This window comes from Salvelinus sp. IW2-2015, linkage group LG15 (genome assembly GCF_002910315.2).
Source record: "Salvelinus sp. IW2-2015 linkage group LG15, ASM291031v2, whole genome shotgun sequence".
NCBI lineage: Eukaryota > Metazoa > Chordata > Actinopteri > Salmoniformes > Salmonidae > Salvelinus > Salvelinus sp. IW2-2015.
The window spans coordinates 47,151,244-47,178,952 of NC_036855.1; the positions used below are offsets into that span (position 1 = coordinate 47,151,244).

At 43.0% G+C, this 27,709-nt stretch overlaps 1 protein-coding gene across 1 annotated transcript in view; it reads left to right on the top strand.

Moving 5' to 3' along the window:
* LOC139028867 (protein kinase C-binding protein NELL1-like) overlaps positions 1-27,709 on the top strand; it is a 113,242-nt gene that overhangs the window by 31,431 nt on the left and 54,102 nt on the right. Inside the window, exon 3 of the mRNA XM_070447365.1 lies at positions 3,627-3,777. Within this exon, the coding sequence (XP_070303466.1) occupies positions 3,627-3,777 (151 nt within the window). The remainder of the gene's footprint in view (positions 1-3,626; positions 3,778-27,709) is intronic.

Genomic DNA, 27,709 nt, shown 5'->3' on the forward strand with positions numbered 1-27,709 from the left:
GAGATGCTGCCTATGTACATGACTCACTGGTCACTTTAATAATGGATACTAATTGATTTGATTATGTTACTATGGTAAATACTACAGATACTCAGATCTCAAAAACACTACAAATGTAACTGTAGATTTTTTATGTGGGTCAGTCAGTCCAGTGTCTGTGCCTGGTCCTGTGCCAGTGATAGCGTGGAGGCTGAGTGGAGAGGGCACGGCGGATGCGGATCACACACGGCAGGACTTTGGCACCAACTGAGAGAGGTTTACAAGCCTGCCATGGGGGCAGCCACTAACTTGTCCAATTATACTGAACAAAAATATAAACGCTAAATGCTACAATTTCAAATATTTACAGTTGATATAAGGAAATCAGTCAATTTATGTAATATTAGACCCTTATCTATGGATTTCATGACTGGGATTACAGATATGCATCTGTTGGTAACAGATACCTTAAAAAAGGTAGGGTGTGGATCAGAATATCATTCATCTGATGTGCACAGCATTTACCCATGCAGCGCGACACATTTTCTCGCATAGATTTGATCAGGCTGATGATTGTGGCCTGTGGATGTTGTCCAACTCCTCTTCAATGGCTGTGCGAAGTTGCTGGATATTGACGGGAACTGGAACACGATGTCGTACATGTCATCCAGAGCATCCCAAATATGCTCAATGAGTGACATGTCTGTGAGTTTGCGGCCATGGAAGAACTGGGACATTTTCAGCTTCCAGGAATTGTGTACATGGGGCTATGCTTATCATGCTGAATAATGAAGTGATGGTTGCAGATGAGTGGCTTTATGATGTCCCCATCACAAGTTGCACCTTTTTGATGATCATGCTGTTTACTTCATTCATATGCCACACCTGTCAGGTGGATGGATTATCTTGGCAAAGGAGAAATGCTCACTAAGGGGATATGTAAACAATTTGTGCAAACATTTAGAGAAATAAGCTTTTGTACGTATGGAACATTTCTGGGATCTTTTATTTTAGCTCATGAAACATGGGAAACACTTTACATGTTGCGTTTATAGTTTTGTTCAGTGTAGAAACACTCGATTTGGTGTTCCATGCATACGCTTTGAAACATTTGTTACGATGTGCCCTAATGAACACGTCCATGACCTGTTTGTGTGTCTTAGTGCCTCATAGATGGACATTTTTCTGGTGTACTTGCAACGAGTTTGAGTTTGTTAGTGGACATATCCTCTAATGTTTCAAAGATTTGCTGTGTTGAACGCACTCTTGGTTGGGACCTCATCTAGGTATAATAGTGTGACAATTTTTCTTGCTTGATACTGGTGTGTGTTTGTTAATCTTTACGTTGAATAATGCATATGATACTATGCCTTTCTTTGCATTAGAGAAGGCATCATTGAAAAAGAGAACCATATTGGTGAACAGTACTGTTTTGGTGAAAGTCAGCAGTTTTTCAGGCCGTGCCTCAGACAATGTGTGTTCCAAATGGCCCTGTGCGCCTGGTCAAGTAGTGCACAACTTGGGAACAGTTGCCATTTGGACGCAGACACTTTTCTGTCTTCTTTTCCCCTGCTAGCTGACGCCTGAACTTAACAGGCAGACAGGATGTCGACTGTGAAAGCGGCGAACATGCCGTTCCCTGATTGCTGTTCTTTCTCTTTCATCCCCCAGATGTGGGGAGACGAGTCCGCCGCCCACTACACAGAGAAGGTGTGGAGCTCTTCAGGAGTAAAAGTGAATTTACCCTCCTGGCCTCCATCCAGCAAGAGTCCTCCACGTCAGGAGTCTTCTCCATCCATGATCTGAAACAGGTATGCATATTTATCATTTTTACTGCCTTCTCAGCAGGACTGAAAAACAGCTTCTATCTCAAGGCCATCAGACTGTTAAATAGCCATCACTAGCCGGCTACCACCCGGTTACTCAACCCTGCACCTTAGAGGATGCTGCCCTATGTACATGGACTCACTGGTCACTTTAATAATGGATACTAATTGATTTGATTCATAGTATACTATGGTAAATACTACAGCATACTACAGTCTGCAAAAACACTACAGTAAATGTAACTGTAGTATTTTTTATGTGGGTCAGTCAGTCAGTGTCTGTGCCTGGTCCTGTGCCAGTGATAGCGTGGAGGCTGAGTGGAGAGGGCACGGCGGATGCGGATCACACRGGCAGGACTTTGGCACCAACTGAGAGAGGTTTACAAGCCTGCCATGGGGGGCAGCCACTAACTTGTCCAATTATACTGAACAAAAATATAAACGCTAAATGCTACAATTTCAAATATTTACAGTTGATATAAGGAAATCAGTCAATTTATGTAAATTCATTAGACCCTTATCTATGGATTTCACATGACTGGGATTACAGATATGCATCTGTTGGTAACAGATACCTTAAAAAAGGTAGGGGTGTGGATCAGAATATCATTCAGTATCTGATGTGACCAGCATTTACCCCATGCAGCGCGACACATTTTCTTCGCATAGATTTGATCAGGCTGATGATTGTGGCCTGTGGAATGTTGTCCAACTCCTCTTCAATGGCTGTGCGAAGTTGCTGGATATTGACGGGAACTGGAACACGATGTCGTACATGTCAATCCAGAGCATCCCAAATATGCTCAATGAGTGACATGTCTGGTGAGTTTGCAGGCCATGGAAGAACTGGGACATTTTCAGCTTCCAGGAATTGTGTACATGGGGCTATGCATTATCATGCTGAATAATGAAGTGATGGTTGCAGATGAGTGGCTTTATGATGTCCCCATCACAAGTTGCACCTTTGTAATGATCATGCTGTTTAATCAGCTTCTTCATATGCCACACCTGTCAGGTGGATGGATTATCTTGGCAAAGGAGAAATGCTCACTAAGGGATAGGGATGTAAACAAATTTGTGCAAAACATTTAAGAGAAATAAGCTTRGTGTACGTATGGAACATTTCTGGGATCTTTTATTTTAGCTCATGAAACATGGGAACAACACTTTACATGTTGCGTTTATAGTTTTGTTCAGTGTAGAAACACTCGATTTGGTGTTCCATTGCACTACGCTTTGAAACATTTGTTACGATGTGCCCTAATGAACACGTCCATGACCTGTTTCYTGTGTCTTATGTGCCTCATAGATGGACATTTTTCTGGTGTACTTGCAAAACGAGTTTGAGTTTGTTAGTGGACATATCCTCCTAATGTTTCAAAGATTTGCTGTGTTGAACGCACCTCTGGGTTGGGACCTCATCTAGGTAAATAGGTGACAATTTTTCTTGCTTGATACTGAGTGTGTGTTAGTGTTAATCTTTACGTTGAATAATGCATATGATACTATGCCTTTCTTTGTCATTAGAGAAGGCATTCATTGAAAAAGAGAACCATATTGGTGAACAGTACTGTTTTGGTGAAAGTCAGCAGTTTTTCAGGCCGTGCCTCAGACAATGTGTGTTCCAAATGGCCCTGTGCGCCCTGGTCAAACGTAGTGCACAACATTGGGAACAGGTTGCCATTTGGGACGCAGACACTTTTCTGTCTTCTTTTCCCCTGCTAGCTGACGCCTGAACCTTAACAGGCAGACAGGATGTCGACTGTGAAAGCGGCGAACATGCCGTTCCCTGATTGCTGTTCTTTCTCTTTCATCCCCCAGATGTGGGGAGAGCAGTCCARGCGCCCGCCCACATCACAGAGAAGGTGGTGGAGCTCTTCAGGAGTAAAAGTGAATTTACCTTCCTGGCCTCCATCCAGCAGAAGTCCTCCACGTCAGGAGTCATCTTCTCCATCCATGAATCTGAACACAGGTAATGCATATTTAATCATTTTATTACTGCCTTCTCAGCAGCTACTTTCTCTATCTGCCACCACTATCGTCAACTAACTTTTCCCAGCTGTGACTCTGAATGGCCCCTGTTGGAATTGAACCCACAGATGACTTCCTGTTGCATTCATTGAGCATTTGCAAGGCGAATTTGATCAGCCCGTTGAAAATATCAATGTCAGATTACTCTGCTTTTGTGAGTGACGGAGGGAAAGGAGTGGGAGATGTGTAACTTTCTGAATGCATGTTTTTCTGCTTGCATGAATTGGAAAGAAAAAATGAGTTGCCCTCTCTCAAACTGGTGAATGACAGAAGGAAAATCATACTTGAAGGAGGAACAGACAATGTAGTCGTTGATGATCCAGCATTTGTACAAAGTGCACACGGACATGTTGCTTTAACCTTAACTCCCCCTCCAGCCATTTCAAATAACTTCAGTCACAAACGTATAATATCTCTGTATTTTGTGTGTATGTGTGTCTGTTTGTGAGTTGTGCCCTTATTACAGTCAACACACATATACAGTAAGCTCCAAAAGTATTGGGACAATGACAAATGTGTTGTTATTTTGGCTCTGTACTCCAGAACTGTGGATTTGAAATGATACAATGAATGAGAAAGTTAGAGGCATAAATATCATGCCCCCCAAAAATGCTAACCTCCTCTCATATTGTAATGGTGAGAGGTTAGCATGTCTTGGGGGTATGCTATTTGATTCATTCAGGATGATCCATAATCATGGTAGCATCTACATTAACGTTTGTATGTCATTGTTACCCGGTGCTGACCCTGTTCCTGTCCTGTTCCATGTCTGTGCTAAATTAATTGTTCAACTCTCCGTACCTGCTTCTCATCTCCAGCGTCGGTTCTTACAGCTTTAACACATGTCCACTTATTTTGTCTGGGCCTGGGCTTTTCTGTGCGTTACATCCCCTGAACAACTTCAAAACATCAGCCTTTTTAACAACAACCCTCTCAAACATTTGTAATGATGCTTCCATTTGTTTTACCCCCGACACAAAGTCGTCAGATTCAAATCTTGAGAAGAAAACATTCAGCTCATTAGCTGGCCCTCATGTCTCCCAAGGTCGGCACTGGTTTTTCCTCTGCCTATGTGGGGGGTACTAGCCATGGATTTAATCCCTTGCCAGGCCACCCTTGAGTTCCCTGAGGGTCCTCTCCACCCTTTGCTTGTATGCCTCCTTGTCCACCAGTATCTGTCCCATACGGACTCGGGAGAGGCGAAGGTTGAGCGCCGTGCGTCCTCCGAAACACAACCCAGCCAAGCCGCACTGCTTCTTGACACAACGCCCACTTAACCCGGAAGCAAGCTGCACCAATGTGTCAGAGGAAACACCTTACACCTGGAGACCTGGTCAGCGTGCGCTGCACCTAGCCTGCCACAGGAGTCACTAGTGTGCGATGGGACAAGGACATCCCTGCTGGCCAAACCCTACCCTAACCCGGACGACGCTGGGCCAATTGTGCGCCGCCCCATGGGTTACCCGGTCACGCCCGGCTGCAACAGAGCCGGAACTCGAACCCAGAATCTCTAGTGACACAGCTAACAGTGCGATGCAGTGCCTTAGACCACTGCGCCACTCGGGAGGCCCGTAACCCAGCATTTTTTAGAGTGAGGATAAAACTAAATGGAATGGAGAAATCCTAGAGGAAAACCTTTCGACCAGACACTGGGAGAGAAATTCACCTTTCAGCAGGACAATAACCGAAAACACAAGAACAAATCTACACTGAGTTGTTTACTAAGAAGACAGTGAATGTTCATGATTGTCTGAGTTACAGTTCTGACTTAAATCTGCTATAAAATCTATGGCAAGACTTAAAAATGTCTGTATAGAAATGAACAACAACTTGGCAGAGCTTGAAGAATTTTGAAAATAATAAAGGGCACATATTGCACAATCCAGGTGTGCAAAGCTCTAAGAGACTTACCCAAAAGACAGACAGTTGTAATTGCTGCCAAAGGGTGTTTCACACATGCACACTCAGCATTAGTTTGTGAAAAATATCCTTTCTATGTTATTGTGTTATTCCAATATATTCTTCTCAAGATAAAATACAGTGAGCTCGAACTTATGTTGTTGTTTTGGCTCCAGCACTTTGGATTTTAAATGATATAATGACTTTGAGGTTAAAGTGCAGACTGTCAGCTTTAATTTGAGGGTATTTTCTATTTGTGTCCAATAGAAATGAATGGTAAATAATGTATTGTGTCATTTTTTTACCCCTTTTTCTCCCCAATTTCGTGGTATCCAATTGGTCTTGTCTCATCGCTGCAACTCCTGTACGGACTCAGGAGAGGCGAAGGTCGAGAGTCATGCGTCCTCCGAAACACAACCCAACCAAGCCGCACTGCTTCTTGATACAACGCACATCCAACCCGGAAGCCAGCCGCACCAATGTGTCGGAGGAAACACCGTTCACCTAGCAACCTGGTCAGCGTGCACTGCGCCCGGCCCGCCACAGGAGTCGCTAGTGCGCGATGAGACAAGGATATCCCTGCCGGCCAAACCCTCCCTAACCCGGACGACGCTGGGCCAATTATGCGTCGCCCCATGAGCCTCCCGGTCGCGACCAGCTGTGGCAGAGCCTGGGCTCGAACCCAGAGTCTCTGGTGGCACTGCAATGCAACCAGATAGGGTCCACCATTTATATCCAAATACCTCCTTTTTGTTTGCGTGTTTAGTACACAACCAAACTCACGACGCGCGGGCAAGTCCAGGCGAAAGTTCAGACGAAGTCATATTACAGTTCGTAGAAACATGTCAAACGAAGTATAGAATCAATCTTTATGATGTTTTTATCATAAATCTTCAATAATGTTTCAACCGGAGAATTCCTTTGTCTGTAGAAATGCAATGGAACAGAGCTAACTCTCACGTGAGCGTGCATGATCAGCTCATGCKKCTCTGGCAGAGCCCTGACTCATTCAGCTCTCATTCCCCCCTCCTTCACKGTAGAAGCATCAAACAAGGTTKTAAAGACTGTTYACATCTAGTGGAAGCCTTAGGAAGTGCAATATGACCCCATTGACACTGTATCTTGGATAGGCAAAGAGTTGAAAAACTACAAACCTCAGATTTCCCACTTCCTGGTTGAATTTTTTCTCAGGTTTTTGCCTGGCATATGAGTTTTGTTATACTCACAGACATCATTCAAACAGTTTTCGAAACTCCAGAGTGTTTTCTATCCAAATCCACAAATAAATGCATATCCTAGCATCTGGGCCTGAGTAGCAGGTAGTTTACTCTGGGGACGCTTTTCATCCGGATGTGAAAATACTGCCCCCTACCCCAAAGAAGTTAACGGGATTTAAGCCATAAGAAGTTTTAAGGTCAGGGCCCTCCGCAAGGCTCACAAGCCACCCCCTGTATCCTGACTTTGAACTACTCCCCTCTCGGCACAGGTATAGGAAAAACAGAACTAGACAATAATTTGTGCCAGGTGTGATAAGTTAAGTACATGTGCTCTTGGATAGCACAACATTTTTGCTCCAGACGTTTCTCACCATTAAACTTCCTAATACAACGGCCGGAGAAGGGGATGGAGAAATCCGCCCAATTCTACCCCTCACACATTTCATGGAACATTTCACAGGCCCACGAGAAGCAGGATAGCGTACGCCCGCAGCTCCCGGCAATAGGTCCAGACCTGCCACAGCAGGAAGAGCCCTGTCAGATCCAGAGAGAGGGAAAGGAGACAAACTCGACAACGAGGCCGCTGTTGGAGTCAGTGCCGATGGAGTCAGCACAGCTGTCACAGATACAGGCAGACCCAGCAATGAAGGCGGAGGTAGATCAGGCACCAGGGTGGCAAAGCTACTCTTCATCTCGATCTGCTCCGGAACTCTCGCAGACACTCTAATCTATTTAGCAGCGTGCCGCTGCCTTCAGTTTGCGCGACTTGTGACATGGGACCAGCACTATTGGAACAAACCTCTTGATGTTCTCCATCTACTCCACCACAAGATGGGGGAGGAGGAGAAGCAGATGGAGACGACTTCCTTGGCAGGCAAGTTCCAGGTAGCACAGGCCATTCGGATAGGGACAGACGACAAGGCGGTGATACATCCATCAAGCTCGAGGAGCGTCCAGCCACAGGAGTTGAGAACGAGAAAGTTCCAATTGCCAGTTTTCACAATAAGTTCAGGCAGAATTGAAATTGGCTTGCTGAGGATAGCCACTTCATTCCTGTGCGTAATAGGAGCGTGCGCGCCTCAGTGAAATAGGCTACGTGGCCTGCGCTCCACGCTTTGGAGTCAGAACATTGAAAAAGAGAAGATTTTTCTACGTATGCATGAGTTGAAATATCATTAAGTCTGAGTAGGAAGAATGTAGGAATGTAGCAATATATGTAGAAATGGCCTTTTACATTGTAGAACCAGTTTATTGGTTTCCAATTGGGTAATTGTATGGTCCTGGGGGCCAAGTGCTTATATTATGCAGGCCTACCTGTTTGAGCTCCTGTTAGTCAGATTCAATGTGGTTTCTCAAGGGGAGGCTGTACAGTCTTGCCCTCTACCTGTAACGTCTGCTTCCAACTCACTCTCAAACACATAGATCCCCTGAATGCATCTCAAGTTCCAACCCACTTTCCAGCTCACACTCTCAAACACATAGATCCCCTGAACACAGCTCACTCTCCAGATCCCAATCACCTGAATTCTGATCACCTGTTCACACACCTGTATGTTCATTCTCACACCTATTTAGCTCAGTTCTTTGCACCCCATCATTGTGAGGTATTGTTTGTTTTGTGACACACTTCTATTCGGAGCTCTTGTTTTCCCGTAATTGAATCCGCCTGTGTATGATAATTTTTGCCTGCCTCACTAACGAAGCCTTCTGCCTATCGGATTTCCTGTATCAACCTATTGCCTGATATCCCAGACGACGTTACTAGCCTTTTCCCTGCCTGTACTGTTGCCTTTTTGGACCTCAGTGTATGACCATCTGCCTGCCCCTGGACCCAGCTATCTGCCTCCTCCTGTGGTCCTTTACAATAAACATCTGCTGTGCCATGCGCTTCAAACCAGCTCTCTGTCTCCCATCCTGTTATTACACTACCAGTGTCCATCATATGGGACAGGCTATTGCCCGTGCATATTTGGTAAATCTTACTAGTATATTTTCTATGATATGAAGCTTTCATCATTGGATCACCACGACCTGTATATACATCTACACTGAGTACAAGGTCATATGTTACAATTATATTTACAAAAATATAAATGCAATGCAACAATTTCAATGATTTACTGAGTTACAGTTCATAAACTCAGCAAAAAAAGAAACGTCAACTGCATTTATTTTCAGCAAACTTAACATGTGTAAATATTTGTATGAACATAAGATTCAACAACTGAGACATAAACTGAACAAGTTCCACAGACGTGGGACTAACAGAAATGGAATAATGTGTCCCTGAACAAAGGGGGTCAAAATCAAAAGTAACAGTCAGTATCTGGTGTGGCCAACAGCTGCATTAAGTACTGCAGTGGATCTCCTCCTTGTGACTGCACCAGATTTGCCAGTTATTGCTGTGAGGTTACCCCACTCTTCCACCAAGGCACCTGCAAGTTCCCGGACATTTCTGGGGGAATGACCCTAGCCCTCACCCTCCGATCCAAAATGTCCAAGACATGCTCAATGGGATTTTAGATCGGGGCTCTTCGCTAGCCATGACAGAACACTGACATTCCTGTCTTGCAGGAAAATCACGCACAGAACGAGCAGTATGGCTGTTGGCATTGTCATGCTGGAGGGTCATGTCAGATGAGCCTGCAGGTTGGGTACCACATGAGGGAGGAGGATGTCTTCCCTGCAATGACAACAAGCTCAGTCTGATGATGCTGTGACACCTCCAAATCGATCCCGCTCCAGAGTACAGACTTCGGTGTAACGCTTCATTCCTTCAACGAAAAAACGCGAATCAGACCATCACCCCAGTGAGACAAAATCGCGACTATCAGTAAAGAGCACTTTTTGCCAGTCCTGTCTGGTCCAGTGACGGTGGGTTATTGCCCATAGGCGACGTTGTTGCCGGTGATGTCTGGTGAGGACCTGTTTACAACAGGCCTACAAGCCCTCAGTCTAGCCTCTCTCAGCCTATTTCGGACAGTCTGAGCACTGATGAAGGGAATGTGCATTCCTGTGTAACTCGGGCAGTTGTTGTTGATTCCTGTACCTGTCCCACAGGTTTGATGTTCGATGTACCGATCCTGTGCAGGGTGTTGTTACACGTGGTCTGCCACTGCTAGGACGATCAGCTGTCCATCCTGTCTCCCTGTAGCGCTGTCTTACGGCGGATCTCACAGTACGGACATTGCAATTTATTGCCCGGGCCACATCTGCAGTCCTCATGCCTCCTTGCAGCATTCCTAAGGCACGTTCACGCAGATGAGCAGGGACACTGGGCATCTTTCTTTTGGTGTTTTTCAGAGTCAGTAGAAAGGCCTCTTTAGTGTCCTAAGTTTTCATAACTGTGACCTTAATTGCCTACCGTCTGTAAGCTGTTAGTGTCTTATCAACCATTCCACAGGTGCATGTTCATTAATTGGTTGTGGTTCATTGAATAAGCATGAGAAARGGTGTTTAAACACTTTACAATGAAGATCTGTGAAGTTATTTGTATTTTTACGAATTATCTTTGAAGACAGGGTCCTGAAAAAGGGACGTTTCTTTTTTTGCTGAGTTTATAAGGAAATCAGCCAATTGAAAAACAATTATTAGGCCCTAATCTATGGAGTTCACATGACTGGGYATACATATATGCATCTGTTGGTCACAGATACCTTAAAAGGTAGGGTTGTGGATCAGAATACCAGTCAGTATCTCGTGTGACCACCATTTACCCCATGCAMCGCTACGRATCTCCTTCACATAGAATTCACCAGGCTGATGATTGTGGCCTGTGGAATGTTGTCCCACTCCTCTTCAATCGTCGTGCAAGTTGCTGGATATTGGCGGGACACGCTGTCATACACGTCGATTCAAAGCATCCCAAACATGTTCAATGGGTGACATGTCTGGTGAGTTCAGGACATGGAAGAACTGAGACATTTTCAGCTTCCAGGAATTGTGTACAGATCCTTGTGACACGAGGTGATGGCGGCAGATGAATGGCATGACAATGGGTCTCAGGATCTTGTCACTGTGCATTGAAATTGTGATCAATAAAATGCAATTGAGTTRGTTGTGCGTAGCTAATGCCTGCCCATACCATAACCCCATTGACAACCCCATCAACACACTCTGTTCACAATGTTGAKAATCGTCAAACCGCRTGCCGCATGACACCATACACGTGGTCGGTGGTTTTAAGTCCGGTTGGACGTACTGCCAAAGTCTTTAAAACGACGTTTGAGGTGGCTTATGATAGGCAATTGAACATTAAATTATCTGGCAACAGCTCTGGTGGACGTTCCTGCCCTCAAAACATGAGACATCTGTAGCATTGTGATGTGTGACAAAGCTGCAATTTTTTGAATGGCCTTTTATTGTTTCCTGCACAAGGTGCATCTGTGTAATGACCATGCTGACTCGACTTGGCTTGGTCTTAGAATGCACGACTTGGACTTGACTCGAGGCTTGACCCGCTATACTTGGGACTCGACTTGAGGCTCCGAGGTTGTGATTCAAATAATGGTGACTTGGTCCCACCTCTGATATACACTGAGTGTACAAAACATTAAGGACACATGCAATTTTTTTAGGGAGTAGCACAACTGCTCTTTCCATTACATAGAAAACCAGGTGAATCCAGGTGAAGTCAAGGTCCCTTATTGATGTCACTTGCTAACTRCACTTCAGGACCCTGTCTTCACTCCACAATGAAGATGAAGGGGAGGAAACAGGTGAAAGAAGGATTTCTAAGCCTTGAGACAARTGATACATGGATTGTGTAGATGTGTCATTCAGAGGGAAAATGGGCAAGACAAAATATTTAAGTTCCTTTAAAATGGGTATGGTAGTAGGTGACAGGCTCTCCGTTTTGTGTCAAGAACTGCAATGCTGTTGGGTTCTGAGGCTGTTCTGAGGGCAAAAGGGGGGGGGGCGCATCTCAATATTAGGAAGATGTTCCTAATGTTTGGTATACTCAGTGTATACATTGAAACATTAAGAACACCTTCCTACTACTGGGTTTCACCCCATTCCCCCTTTTGCCCTAAATAGCTTCAATTCATCCGTGTATGGACTCTTGAAGAGGTCGCAAGCGTTCTACAGGGATGCTGGCCCATCCCTGTATGACTCCAATGCTTCCCACAGTTGTGTCAAGTTGGATGGATGTCCTTTGGTAGGGGACCATTCTTGATATACACGTGAAACTGTTGAGCATGAAAAATCCAGCAGCCGTACAAACTGGTTTGCCTGGCACCGACTAACTTACCTCGTTCTACATGTTTTGTCTTGCCCATTCACCCTCTGAATGGCACACATACACAAGCTCATGTCTCACTTGTCTCYAGGCTTAAACATCCTTCTTTAACCTYTCTCCTCCTCTTCATCTACATTGATTWAAYMMSKWTTWAKKAYMMYKKWRKAMWAYGGMTRKWWYSRTTRKKCRMGYWTRKKCRMGMRKYYMGMMMTRRTWAWMMTTTMMWWWKRRKYMMMWWWKKGMWMMMSKWTRSGYAAYMWWTRKYYKCCCRTMYKKWTTTRCKKKWTTMGMTWKKMTWKKYSCRTWWTRRWAAAWMGYWTMYAAAAAAACATCCTCATCAATCTACACACAGCACTCCATAATGACAAAGCGAAAAAAGGTTTTTAGAAATACCTTATTTACATAAGCATTCAGACCCTTTGCTAATACTCGAAATTGAGCTCAGAGGCACCCTGTTTCCATTGATCATCCGTGAGATGTTATTACAACTTGATTGGAGTTCACCTGTGGTAAATTCAATTTAATAGACATTATTTGGATAGGCACACAAATGTGCATATAAGGTCCTACAGTTGACAGTGCATGTTAGAGCAAAATCCAAACCATGAGGTCGAAGTAATTGTCTGTACCGCTCCGAGACATAATTTTGTCGAGGKACAGATCTGGGGAAGAGTATCAAAAAGGTCCCCAAGAACACAGTGGCCTCCATTATACTTATATGGAAGAAGTTTAGAACCACCAATACGCTTCCTAGAGCTGGCCACCCAGCCATACTGAGAAATTGGGGGAGAAGGGCCTTGGTCAGGGAAGTGACCAAGAACCCAATGGTCACTCTGACAGCTCCAGAGTTCCTCTGTGGAGATGAGAAAACCTTCCAGAACCTTCTCTGCAGCACTCCACCAATCCGGCCTTTATTTTTAGAGTGGCCAGACGGAAGCCACTCCTCGGTAAAAGGCACATGACAGCCGCTCGCAGATTGTCAAAGGGCACCTAAAGGATTCTCAGACCATGAGAAACTAGATTCTCTGGTCTAATTAAACCAAGATTCAACTCTTTGGCCTGAATCCCAAGCTTCAAGTGTGAAGGAAACCTGACACCATCCCTACAGTGAAACATGGTGCTGGCAGCATCATGCTGTGGGGATGTTTTTCAGTGTCAGGGACTGGGAGACCCTTGATGAAAACCTCCTCCAGAGCGCTCAGGACCTCAGACTGGGGGTGACGATTCACCTTCCAAAAGGACAGCGACCCTAAACGGCTTCTGGAGAAGTTTCTGAATGTCTTTAGGGCAGGGGGCAGCTTTTTCACTTTCGGGAAAAGTAGCATGCCAAAATTCAACTGCTTGCTACTCATCCCCAGAATATAAGATATGCATATTATTAGTAGATTTGGATAGAAAACACTCTGAAGTTTCTAAAACTGTTTGAATCATGTCTGTGAGAATAACAGAACTTATGTAGCAGGCAAAACCCTGAGGACAAACCATTCAGAATTTGTATTTTTTTTATGTCACTGTCTTTTCAATTAGTTTTTTTAGAGACACCAGATTTTTAGTTGACTTGCTTGCAGTTCCTACCGCTTCCACTTCCACTACCGCTTTCACCAGTCCTTGGAAATCGGTTGAGGTTATTCCTTTGTGTACTGAAGAAGTAGGGCTATCGTAAATGAGGGTCACATGAAGTAAATTTTTGGAGAGAGTCACATTATGAAAAAAGTTGCGTCAGTTTGGTTTCGTTTTGTATTGAACACAGATCATCCCGTCTTCAAATTGATTGATTATTAACGTTTAAAAATACCTAACGTTGTATGAAAAAAGTAGTTTGAAATGTTTTGGTAAATTTACATGTAACTTTTGATATATTTTGTAGTYACTTGGCGAAAGTTGGAAGCTGTGTTTTTCTGGATGAAACGGTCCAAATAAATTGACATTTTGGATATATATCGACGGAATTAATCGAACAAAAGGACCATTTGTGATGTTTATGGGACATATTGGAGTGGCATGATTTATATTTTATTTCTGCGTTTTGTGTCGTGCTTGCAGTGTTGAAATATGCTACTCTGTTGTTTACTGATGTGCTATCATCAGATAATAGCATCTTATGCTTTCGCCGAAAAGCTTTTTTGAAATCTGACATGTTGGCTGGATTCACAACGAGTGTAGCTTTAATTTGGTATTTTACATGTGTGATTTAATGAAAGTTTGATTTTTATATCATGTTATTTGAATATGGCTCGCTGTATTTTCCCTGGCTATTGGCCGGTGGGACGTTTGCGTCCCACCTGCCCCAGAGAAGTTAAGTGGCCCAGCCAGCGCCAGGACTTGAACCCGATCGAACATCTCTGGAGAGACCTGAACAGAGCTGTACAGTGATGCTCCCTATCCAACCTGACAGAGCTTGAGAGGATCTGCAGAGAAGAATGGGAGGAACTCCCCAAATACAGGTGTGCCAAGCTTGTAGGATCATACTCAAAGAAGACTTGAGGTTGTAATAGCTGGCAAAGGTGCTTCAACAAAGCACTGGGTAAAGTAATTGTTTGGGAAAAAAAATCTAAAAACCTGTTTGTCATTATGGGGTATTAGAACTCAAAGGGTTTTCTTTAATGGAAGCTTCTCTAATGTCAAACATGTAGTTTGTGGTGTACCGCATTGCAGTTCTCTAGGCCCTCTACTATTTTATATTTGTACCAATGACCTGCCACTGGCATTAAACAAAGCATGTGTGCCCATGTAAGCTGATGATTCAACCATATACGCATCAGCAACCACAGCTAATGAAGTCACTGAAACCTTAACAAAGAGTTGCAGTCTGTTTTGGAATAGGTGGCCAGTAATTAACTGGTCCTGAACATCTCTAAGAGCATTGTATTTGGTACAAATCATTCTTTAAGTTCTAGACCTCAGCTGAATCTGGTAATGAATGGTGTGGCTGTTGAACAAGTTGAGGAGGCTAAATTACTTGGCGTTACCTTAGATTGTTAACTGTCATGGTCAAAACATATAGATGCAATGGTTGTAAAGATGGGGAGAGGTCTGTCCGTAATAAAGAGATGCTCTGCTTTTTTGACAACACAACGTTTTGCAGGCCCTAGTTTGGTCTAATCTTGATTACTGTCTAGTTGTGTGGTCCAGTGCTGCAAGGAAAGACCTAGTTAAGCTGCAGCTGGCCCAGAACAGAGCGGCACGTCTTGCTCTTCAATGTTATCAGAGGGCTGATATAAATACTATGCATGCCAGTCTCTCTTGCCTAAGAGTTGAGTAGAGACTGACTGCATCACTTCTTATTTTTTATAAGAAACATTAATGTGTTGAGAATTCCAAATTGTTTAAATAGTCAACTTACACACAGCTCTGACATACACACTTACCCCACCATGCATTCCACCAGGGGTCTTTTCACAGTCCCCAAATCCAGAACAAATTCAAGAAAGCGTACAGTATTATATAGAGCCATTATTGCATGGAACTCCGTTCCATCTCACATTGCTCAATTAAACAGCAGACCTGGTTTCAAAATACGGATTAAGCAACACCTCACGGCACAACGCCTTCTCCCTATTTGACCTAGATAGTTTGTGTGTATGCACTGATATGTAGGCTATGTGTGCCTTTTAAAAAACATGTATCTAGTTCTGTCCTTGAGCTGTTCTTATCTATTAATGTGTGMACCCCAAGAAGAGTAGCTGTTGCAACAGCTAATGGGAATCCTAATAAAATACCAAAATACCAAATTGTGTTAAGATTGATGAGAAAAAAAAACACAATTTCATCCATTTTAGAAACGGCTGTAACGTAACAAAATGTGGAAAAGTCAAGGGGTATGATTACTTTCCGAATGCACTGTATATGCCGTATTGTGATCTTATTCTATTCTATTACTTAGTATTATTACTATTATTATTTGTTATTATTGTTTCACTCACTTCTCTTTGACCTGCATTGTTGGAGCATAATCATTTCACTGTACCCTGCTGTATTACATCTGGGACCCTGTGCATGTGACTCATAAACTCTGATTTGATGTCTTTAGGAACCACTGTAACTAGCTTGCTTACAATTTGTGATGAGTGAGTGTTTTTGCAGAAATAAATAGGCCTAAAGATAGGCCTACGCTACAGAGGCAGTATGTCATACATTTCTTTTTGAGCATCTGCTTCATGAAAGGTCTGTGCACTACACTGCCCTGTAGGCAGACTATGGCCTCTATTTTAACAAACCTAACTCAATAGTAAATCTAAGTGCAGGCGGTAACGCTATAGGTTCAGGGGTGTGTCAGAAATATTTGTGCTATTTTCACTATTACAATTATCGAGACATTTGCTGGCCTTGGCGGGAAAGGGCTGGGTTTTGATGAATTAACAAGTTGTGGGTGTGTCGAGGCTTGGCCCCTCACTGGCCAATCAGAAAGTGCTCCGTGGCGAAATATGTGGTTGCTTCAAGTTGTGTATTTATGTATTGCCTTGGAATCAACTCCAGTTCCAAAGTTAGTCCGTTATAGTTGGTTCAATGGCTTACAGAAACAACATAACAAAAATGAAGACCTATCTGTATGTTAACTTGAACCAGTTTGCAGTTCACATTGCTCTAAGTAATTGCATGGCTTCAATAGCATTCACACCTACTATAAATTGCATTATGGCTGAGCATGGATATGCCAAACATTGTAAATAAGCCAGATTAAATTTGTTATTGATAATGCCTAAAAAGACAGCAAATACTTCTAATCAAACAACTGGTTTTAAATAGGCTGTGTCTCACTTACAGGCCCATCATTTCCAGCATGTAATATTAAAACAACCCAGTCTATGGAGGGTTTTACACACATCCAAACTTTTCACAGTAGCTGGACAAAGTTCAAACATAAATAGAAGGGGAGAATGTCCACTCACCGTTATACTGCTCGCAAATAGGCATATGTTTTATAAACACAATCGGAACCATTTATCAGATCGCATTCACAGATCACATTCATCTGCAGAAGTTTGCATTACAAGTATGCCACAGATTTTGTCATGAATATACCAGGGGCCTGATTTATAAAACTGTGCAGAGGATTCACGTCAAAAGATGGCATACGGATYAAACACAGAAAGTGCTTACGCACAAAAAGATTCTGATTTATAACACAGAAAGGCTAAAAATGAAATTTCACCCAGTGTGAAATAGAAATTCTTGTAGGGGAGGTTGAAGCAAGAAAAAATATATTGTTTGGTGGACACAGTGTGGGCATTACAAATGCCAAAAAGGCGTTAGAGTGGCAGCATGTGGCGGACGCTGTGAATGCTGCTGGCTCAGAAGGACAGACTTTCTCAGGAATAAAAAAAGAAGTGGTCCGACATAAAAGTGGCAGCCAAAAGGCGCATAGCCTTACACAGACAKAGTGTTTGTACTATGGGTGGGGGAAAGGGGACAACGGAGCTCAACCCTCTTGATGAGCGACTTGCCGGAATTATAAGGGTATTCTTCCTGAGTGGAGTAGTGACGGAGGTGGAGGGGGACACGGACATGCAACCCTCCAGCGGCCGTGTCCTCACAGATGCAGTCCTGAAAACGCAAAGAGACACCTTCGACGCTATTAATGAGGTTGCCAAAGAGATGAAGTGGGACTGGCATGGCTTGGTTTCTGCTGYTGCTTCTCTGTAAAGCTGGGCTCACTATACAGCACAGAGATCCAAGTGTTCCAAGTGAACAGCTCTTGGTAATCGGAAKCGGCTTATAAGCCACTTATTATCATTGGCCAGTAAATCTTSCTGGTCTCTGAAAATTCGCTCTCTGAATTCTTCCATTTGCCAAATCTTCCAACAGTGCCAAAGCAGCCATTATGCGTCATTACGCATTGTAATTGCATGTCTTTTTATACCCACCCATTTGATTGTCAAAGCTACCCAATTGCGTAACACCTTCAGGTGTTGTAACGGCTCTCGCTGGTGGTAGAATGAAGAGTGGACCAAGGCGCAGCGTGGTAGGTATACATCGTCTTTTTATTGATGACACCAAAACAAAATAACAACGACAAAAAACGAAAGCGAACAGTTCTGTCAGGCACAGACACTAAACAGAAAACAAGATCCCACAAAACCCAACAGGAAAATGACAACTTATATATGATCCCCAATCAGAGACAACGATAGACAGCTGCCTCTGATTGTTGAACCACACTCAGCCAAAAACAAAGAAATAGAAAAAATAGACTTTCCCACCCGAGTCACACCCTGACCTAACCAAACATAGAGAATAATGAGGGCTTGACAGGTGTGGTAATTACCCTGATTGTAACTGACAATGGCAGGGCCATTATCACATTGACAGTTCTGCGCAACGAACATATGATAACAATATATGAAACTGTGCACTCGTATCTGCCCGACTGAGGCATTGAAAAACGGCATCAGTTTAAACGTAATTTGTCCCATTGTTCACCTTATTATTTATGAGAATACATTTCATAACATACAAGTATTGTTTAATAATTACAGATCCAATTAATAATGATTACCGATTAAAATTTACAACATATTTGAGGGGTTCTTTTGCAAAAACAGATATCTCCATTTGTGTGCTTTACAGGGAACTCTTCATATAATACATGAGGTAATATTTTGATTTATTTTACACAATGGTATCAATGTCAAAGTGTTTCTCGAGTTTCATCCTTCTGCCATCGGAGTCGCAGTTTCTCATTTCTCCAGTTTATGTGCGTACGTATGGGTCAAAGTGTCCGTGGAAGACTGCACATTCTCCCGTCAAGTTATTATTTTTTTGATAAATCCCGAAGTTTGCTTAAAAATTGGCGTACGCCTTCTTTTGTGCTTACACAACGTTTATAAATGAGGCTCCAGGAAGGTGAAGTCTGCTTGTTTTTCGTTTAATTTTATTACAACCAATCTTTTTTTAATAAACAATAACAACAATGAATAAATGTATATCATAAAATCTTCAGAATAAAAATACACGCATTGCTGTTGAACCTGTCTTCGTTATAGTAGGCCCAAGGGAGGGCGTTTTGAACATATGATGCGGAAAACACGCAATTTGTGAGGACAGATGCTGGAGATTAGAAGCAGGTACATGGAGTGAACATTTAATAACCAACGGATCTGGAACTATCGGGTATCAAGGTAAGACCCAGATGTAAACCGTGTCGAAGTAATAATGTTTATTACAGCAATAGAGGCAAAGGTACAGGACGGCAGGCAGGCTCAGGTCAGGCAGAGGTTGGTAATCCAGAGGTGGGGCAAAGGTACAGGACGGCAGGCAGGGTCAGGGGCAGGCAGAGTGGTCAGGCGAGTGGGTAGAGAGTCAGGACAGTCAAGGGTCAAAAACCAGGAGGACGAGAAAAGAGAGACTGGGGAAAGCAGGAGCTGACACAAAAACGCTGGTTGGCTTGACAAACAAGACGAACTTGCAGCAGACAAACCGAGAGCACAGGTATAAATACACAGGGGATAATGGGGAAGATGGGCGACACCTGGAGGGGGGTGGAGACAAATCACAAAGGCAGGTGAAATAGATCAGGGTGTGACAGGAACAGAATACAGACAGCGTCTGGACAGGGGAAACGTAAATGACAATAATGCTGACACGGGGAACCAACGGAGGAACAGACAGATATAGATGGGGCAATCAACAAGGTGAAAGAGTCCAGGTGAGTCCAATGAGTGCTGATGCGCGTAATGATGGTGACAGGTGTGCGTAATGAAGTGCAGCGCCAGAAAGGAGAGCGGAGCAGGCGTGACACCATTTTAACAGGTTACAGATAACTTCTAAATATGAGGTTCACCATATTCACCGAGGTTCTCGTCTCTTGTTTCATGATGGGCATGGACACGTAGCCTTTTACGCACATCCAAAATGGGACCTGTATGGCTAAAATAATGTGGGCCTGCCTACAATGCATAGATAAAAAGGGAATGTCAGCTCACTGTTTTACTCCTCTCAAACTTTATATTTCAATAAAGCTTTGGTGATTAAGATTTATTTGCAAGCAGTCTCAGGAGCCAAACCCTTTATTTATTGAGAGGTGGGGAAGCTTGGTTTTTAATCAAATACAACGAAATGGGAAAAAATCGAAATGTTTTATGTTTCTAAATACGAAGTATACAAGCACCAAAAGCACATTAGGCTACTCCATGTGKATATGGGCAGTGTGCATCATGACTGGATAGGCTGCGTTTCCACTGTAAAAAATGCATTCCTTTACCAACTGCGTTACCGCTAAAACCAGCTTAGATATCCATATCAGCACTGCCTGAAATTAGCACTTTGGTTCATGTTTTTAAGGACACACCTCAAATATTTCCACCCCGCCCATCTGAGCGCAAATGAGCTGATATAAGACAGGTAAATTGCCGTACATGGCGTTAGGGATGGAAAATGCCAGTGTGCCAGTTTTTACATGACAAAATTGTTAACTAATATGGGTTTGACAATAGAGCTGCCTTAATTAACGCCAGCCAAAAATAGAGCCTTATGTGTTAATTTGTGTGTGCTAGTAACTGCTGGCTGCAACTACTAACGTGTGTTTGTTCGTGTTACAATGGCTGGCCCCAGCGATAAAGCTATACTGTTATCTTATTCAAGTAATGTCAAGAACAGGAGGCTGCAGTTACGACAGGTATGAACTGATCAAATATGCTTGGAAAGTGGAGACCTCATAGAACGTTAAAAAGTAAACAGTACTGGAGACTACTTGCAGTTTTGAAGACATAGCGTTGACTAGCAGTAAATATTTGTGGTGGCTAATTAATGGTAAATAAGTTAATTGTTTCCCCCACAGCCAAGGTGATTACCTAGCCAGCTTAATTTGTTTACATTTATTTAGTGATTCTAGAGTTTGTACACAATTTTACTAGCTACAGTAGTGCTGCGTGTCAGACCTGGGTTAAAAAACGTACATATTTAAGTATTTGCATTTTAAAGACTTATTTTCTATGCGTTTGAGTATTTTCAAATAATGTGGCTGTGTCAACTACTTCTATCTGTAAACTTTGAAAGTATTTTTTATTTCCTATAAATACTATATGTGGTAGAGTGTAAAAATGTAATCTGTTTTGTTTGCATTCAACTTTGCATTCAATGCAAATGACTCGACCGGATGAAAAGTATCAACAGTATATTCATGTGCCTGTATGGTGTACATTTAGGGACAGTCTCACACCTCCTAGAGTAAATTGTCAACCCATCCTCACAGCTAACTCCTCCTTGATGCTGAGCGTGTCCTAAAATGTACACTGTACTCTTATATATTTTGTATAATTATTTTGTTACATTTTCTTTTTTTCTTTTTAGAGGGTAGATCAGCTTTAATATTGCAGATACAGTAGATTGCAACAACCATCGATGTAATTGTCTACATCACTTCCAATCCACCATGTATTTTTTTGCAAATACACTGCTCAAAAAAATAAAGGGAACAGTAAAATAACACATCCTAGATCTGAATGAATGAAATATTCTAATTAAATACTTTTTTCTTTACATAGTTGAATGTGCTGACAACAAAATCACACAAAAATTATCAATGGAAATCAAATTTATCAACCCATGGAGGTCTGGATTTGGAGTCACACTCAAAATTAAAGTGGAAAACCACACTACAGGCTGATCCAACTTTGATGTAATGTCTTAAACAGTCAAAATGAGGCTCAGTAGTGTGTGTGGCCTCCACGTGCTGTATGACCTCCCTACAACGCCTGGGCATGCCTCTGATGAGGTGGCGGATGGTCTCCTGAGGGATCTCCTCCAGACCTGGACTAAAGCATCCGCCAACTCCTGGACAGTCTGTGGTGCAACGTGGCGTTAATGGATGGAGCGAGACATGATGTCCAGATGTGCTCAATTGGATTCAGGTTGGGGAACGGACGGGCCAGTCCATAGCATCAATGCTTCCTCTTGCAGGAATGCTGACACACTCAGCCACATGAGTCTAGCATTGTCTTGCATTAGGAGGAACCAGGGCAACCGCACCAGCATAGTGTCACAAAGGGGTCTGAGGATCTCATCTCGGTACCTAATGGCAGTCAGGCTATCTCTGGCGAGCACATGGAGGGCTGTGCGGCCCCCAAAGAAATGCACCCACACCATGACTGACCACCGCCAACCGGTCATGCTGGAGGATGTTGCAGGCAGCAGAACATTCTCCACGGCATCTCCAGACTCTGTAAGTCTGTCAATGTGCGTGTGAACCTGCTTTCATCTGTGAAGAGCCAGGGCGCCAGTGGCGAATTTGCCAATCTTGGTGTTCTCTGGCAAATGCCAAACGTCCTGCACGGTGTTGGGCTGTAAGCACAACCCCACCTGTGGACGTCGGCCCTCATACCACCCTCATGGAGTCTGTTTTCTGACCGTTTGAGCAGACACATGCACATTTGTGGCTGCTGGAGGTCATTTTGCCAGGGCTCTGGCAGTGCTCCTCTGCTCCTCCTTGCAAAAGGCGGAGGTAGCGGTCCTGCTTCTGGGTTGTTGCCCTCTACGGCCTCCTCCACGTCTCCTGATGTACTGGCTGTCTCCTGGTAGCGCCTCCATGCTCTGGACACTACGCTGACAGACACAGCAAACCTTTTGCCACAGCTCGCATTGATGTGCCATCCTGGATGAGCTGCACTACCTGAGCACTTGTGTGGGTTGTAGACTCCGTCTCATGCTACCACTAGAGTGAAAGCACGCCAGCTTCAAAAGTGACCAAAACATCAGCCAGGAAGCATAGGAACTGAGAAGTGGTCTGTGGTCAACCTGCAGAACCACTCCTTTATTGGGGGTGTCTTGCTAATTGCCTATAATTTCCACCTATTGTCTATTCCATTTGCACAACAGCATGTGAAATTTATTGTCAATCAGTGTTGCTTCCTAAGTGGACAGTTTGATTTCACAGAAGTGTGATTGACTTGGAGTTACATTGTGTTGTTAAAGTGTTCCCTTTATTTTTTTGAGCAGTGTTTATACAGTACCAGTCAAAAGTTTGGACACACCTACTCATCCAAGGATTTAGTTTATTTTACTACTTTCTACATTGTAGAATAATAGTGAATACATCAAAACTATGAAATAACACACATGGAAATATGTAGTATCCAAAAAAGTGTGGACCTGAATCAGGATCTCTAGTGGCACAGCTATTACTACCGGGGTGGCGGGGTGGCAGGGTGGCCTAGTGGTTAAAGCGTTGGACTAGTAACCGAAAGGTTGCAAGATCGAATCCCTGAGCTGACAAGGTACAAATCTGTCGTTCTGCCCATGAACAAGGGGGTGAACCCACTGTTCCTAGGCTGTCATTGAAAATAAGAATTTGTTCCTAACTGACTTGCCTAGTTAAATAAAGGTTAAAAGAAATACGATACAGTGCCTTAGACCACTGCGCAACTTGGGAGACTCTCCGCATGTGGAATTAATCATTCTGTTGTTGACGCCAAATTGTTGTGGCTACTCATACAATGTGATTTTCTGGATTTTAGTTTTAGATTCCGTCTCTCACAGTTGAAGTGTACCTATCATAAAAATTACAGACCTCTACATGCTTTGTAAGTAGGAAACACTGCCGATTTTYCAGGTTATCAAATACTTGTTCTCCCCACTGTATAGACGTGTATATATATAAAACATCTATTGTATCTTTATCTTGAATTCTGGAAAATGACCCGTATGTAAGCATTTCACTGTTAGTCTACACCTATTGTTTACAAAACATGACAAATAACATTTTAGTTGATTTGATTTTGATTTTCTGTATATACACTACACCAACCACTGGCCCATATTCAGACAATCCCGCTGATTGAATCAGAAACCCTGTCTTTGATGTCTGTAAACACAGAATAATAACACTCCCCAGTAATGCTAGTTCATTTGCTCTGACTTAATTGTTTAAGGGTAACACGATTTCTCGCACAGGAGGGAGCAARGGTTGCTATGGAAACAGTTGAAGAGGAACAGGGGTCATTCATTCGATGGTGATGATGGGTTTTGAAGTTTATCGCCTTCATCTCCTCTTTTATTCATCTTCTCCATTTAGGAGCATACCTTTAGTGGTTATATAATGCATGGGCTTTTAAGATTAACATGTAGTGAAATTAAATACAAATTAGCACCTCGCAGTAAAGGCTATAGTTATATACTGTTGAAAAAGCTTATTTCATGAGAAACGTCCTACACTGTATGTCGGCTATTGTGTTTAAATAAATATACTCATGTTGTGCAATGTATCTCCCAACGGGTACAYTCTTTTTAAATAATGTCATTGTGACATATGTTATAATCTCTCATGGACAGACTACGTAACATAACCGGTATCATAATGGTYTCGTAGGGCCCTATAAAAAGAATGAGGACGGAATGATGGAATCCAGACATTGAAACAGATTTCAGCAATATTCAAAAATATGAATTTATAAGAGTGATTTAAATATTTTGAACTCAAGAGAAAATGTATTGATTTGTTCAAGTTTCTCACAAGATATGAAAATAATGCATCGGTGATTCGTATTTCCTGGAACTTTCTAAAGAAGCAACGACATGGGATGCCCCTTTCTGTGGGTTGCGCACATTGTCTATCACTGTAGCCAGTTAGCGATGCAAATGATAATGGTGTGATAATAGTTCTACCAATCTGTTTTACGGCCTCTGCATTATAATACATCATGACTGATCCTATATCTCCGAGCCTCTCTAACCTCTCTCTATACCTGGCATCCACCAAATACTGCACTGTGTTCTCCCCCACAATTACAGCACTTAACCTTCACATTTCTTCCACATTCACCGTAATCATGTGCCCCTCCACACTTGGCACATATATTTTCTTTCCTTTACACTGAGCAGCTACGTCCATTCTTTGGCATTTAAAACKCTGCAGTGCATATGGGACTAATTCTCTAACATTGAAACTAAGGAATTCTATCTGTGCTTTTCCCGGCACGACTTTCTCAAACCTCAGCATCACTGATACGCTTTCACTTCTTTGACCCTCTTTCCTACTGATCAACCTTTTGGCCTCAATCATTCTGCCTCCCTTCACATTTTCTTTGATATCTTCCGTGGAGATAGATATTGGGACCCCACTGATGACTCCCCTCAATCTACCATAAGCACCAGGGACATGGCTTTTAATCTTCTTCCCTTTAAGCTTTTCCATTTTCAGAATCTTCTTTTGCTGAGCCTGGCTACCACACAATATTAACAATATACCATTTCCAATGAACCGAGCTCATTTCACTTCACGTACCTCTTTCTTTACAGCATTATTTAGTCGGATAGGGTGTAAGTGAGGCCCTGTGGTCTCATCAAACACTATCACCACTTTCCACCCCAATACTCTTGCTTCCTACCTTGGCCCTCTTTATGCTTTCTTTACTAGATGCTCTACTGCTTTCTGTATCATGATCTCTCTTCTTCCTATGTCTTTCCACTACCAAACATTCCGGTCAATCTGGTTGTTGGGCAGTTGATTTAACTTAATACATTTTCTGCCGCTATTGTTCAAACAAAACGTCCCGCAACAGCTTTTCGGCATCTAAAAAGTAGGATTAGTTGAAGAAAGTCAGTTGGAATCAGCTCTTTGGCTGATAATCGTGACGTACATTCCATGCGACAATCTGTTCATGCAAAAAGAAAAAAAAAACATTTAGAAATTGTTTTTAGGTAAAACAGTTTGGACACACCTATTCCTTCAAGGGTTTTTCTAWATTTTTGGTACTGTATTTTAGATTCTTTAAAGTAGCCACCCTTTGCCTTGATGACAGCTTTGTACACTCTTGGCATTCTCTCAACCAGCTTCACCTGGAATGCTTTACCAACAGTCTTGAAGGAGTTCTCACATATGCTGAGCACTTGTTGGCTGTTTTTCCTTCACTCAGCGGTCCAACTCATCCCAAACATCTCAATTGGGTTGAGGTCGGGTGATTGCGGAGGCCATGTCATCTGATGCAGCACTCCATTACTCTCCTTCTTGGTCAAATAGCCCCTACATAGCCTGGAGGTGTGTTGCGTGATTGTCTTGTTGAAAAACAAATGATAGTCCCACTAAGRGTAAACCAGATGGGATGGCGTATCACTGCAAAATGCTGTGGTAGCCATGCTGGTTATTAAGAGTGCCTTGAATTCTAAATAAATCACTGACAGTGTCACCAGCAAAGCACCCCCACACCATCACACCTCCTCCTCCATGCTTCACGGTGGGAACCACACATGCAGAGATCATCCGTTCACCTACTCTGCGTCTCACAATGACATGGCAGTTGGAACCAAAAATCTCAAATTCGGACTCATCAGACCAAAGGACAGATTTCCACTGGTCAAATGTCCATTGCTCGTGTTTCTTGGCCCAAGCAAGTCTCTTCTTCTTATTGGTGTCCTTTAGCTGTGGGTTCTTTGCAGAAATTTGACCATGATGGCCTGATTCACGCAGTCTCCTCTGAACAGTTGATGTTGAGATGTGTCTGTTACTTGAACTCTGTGAAGCATTTATTTGGGCTGCAATCTGAGGTGCAGTTAACTCTAACTAACTTATCCTCTGCAGCAGAGGGAACTCTGGGTCTTCCTTTCCTGTGGCGGTCCACATGAGAGACAGTTTCGTCATAGCACTTGAAGAAACTTTAAAAGTTCTTGACATTTTCTGGATTGACTGACCTTCATGTCTTACCAAATTGGGCTATCTTCTGTATACCACCCCTACCTTGTCACAACACAACTGAAAGGCTCAAATGCATTAAGAAGGAAAGAAATTCCACAAATTAACTTTTAACAAGGCACACCTGTTAATTGAAATGCATTTCTGGTAACTACCTCATGAAGCTGGTTGAGAGAATGCCAAGAGTACGCAAAGCTGTGGACGTTTTGCGAACGTCTGTGTAGTATCCAGATAACCAAAAGATGATATCTTTCCCAAGATGTCTTGGGAAATGCATCTGTACCTGGTTGTAATGTAATGGACTAGTTGGTTGTAATCTGGTTATATGACGTCTTGTCAGACAGAAAAACAGTTTAGGAAATGGAGGATACCTAGTCAGTTGTACAACTGAATGCATTCAACTGAAATGTGTCTTCCACATTTAACCCAACCCCTCTGAATCAGAGAGGTGCGGGGGGCTGCCATAATCGGCATCCACGTCTTCGGCGCCCGGAGAAKAGTGGTTTAACTGCCTTGCTCAGGGGCAGGACGACAGGTTTTTACCTTGTCCGTTTGGGGATTCAATCCAGCAACCTTTCGGTTACTGGCCCAACGCTCTAACCGCTAGACTACCTGCCACCCCTTTTACCAGACATAATTAAGACATCACATGCCAAACCTTGCCCGCTGGCCTTGTGAATGAATGTACTCTATTTACAACCAGCTAATATTGTAAAGGGACAACAGAAACCTGGATTAGGCAGGTTCTGGTTCTGATTAATCCCTTCATGAATAGATGCCTGCCGCGAATGAAAATGCAGGCAGATTTGGATGCATGTGAATGGTTGTTGTATTGCCCAGCAATGAGGTGATCTCTTAGAGGTGGCAGTTGCCTGGGTACAGAGTACATGTGTTGATT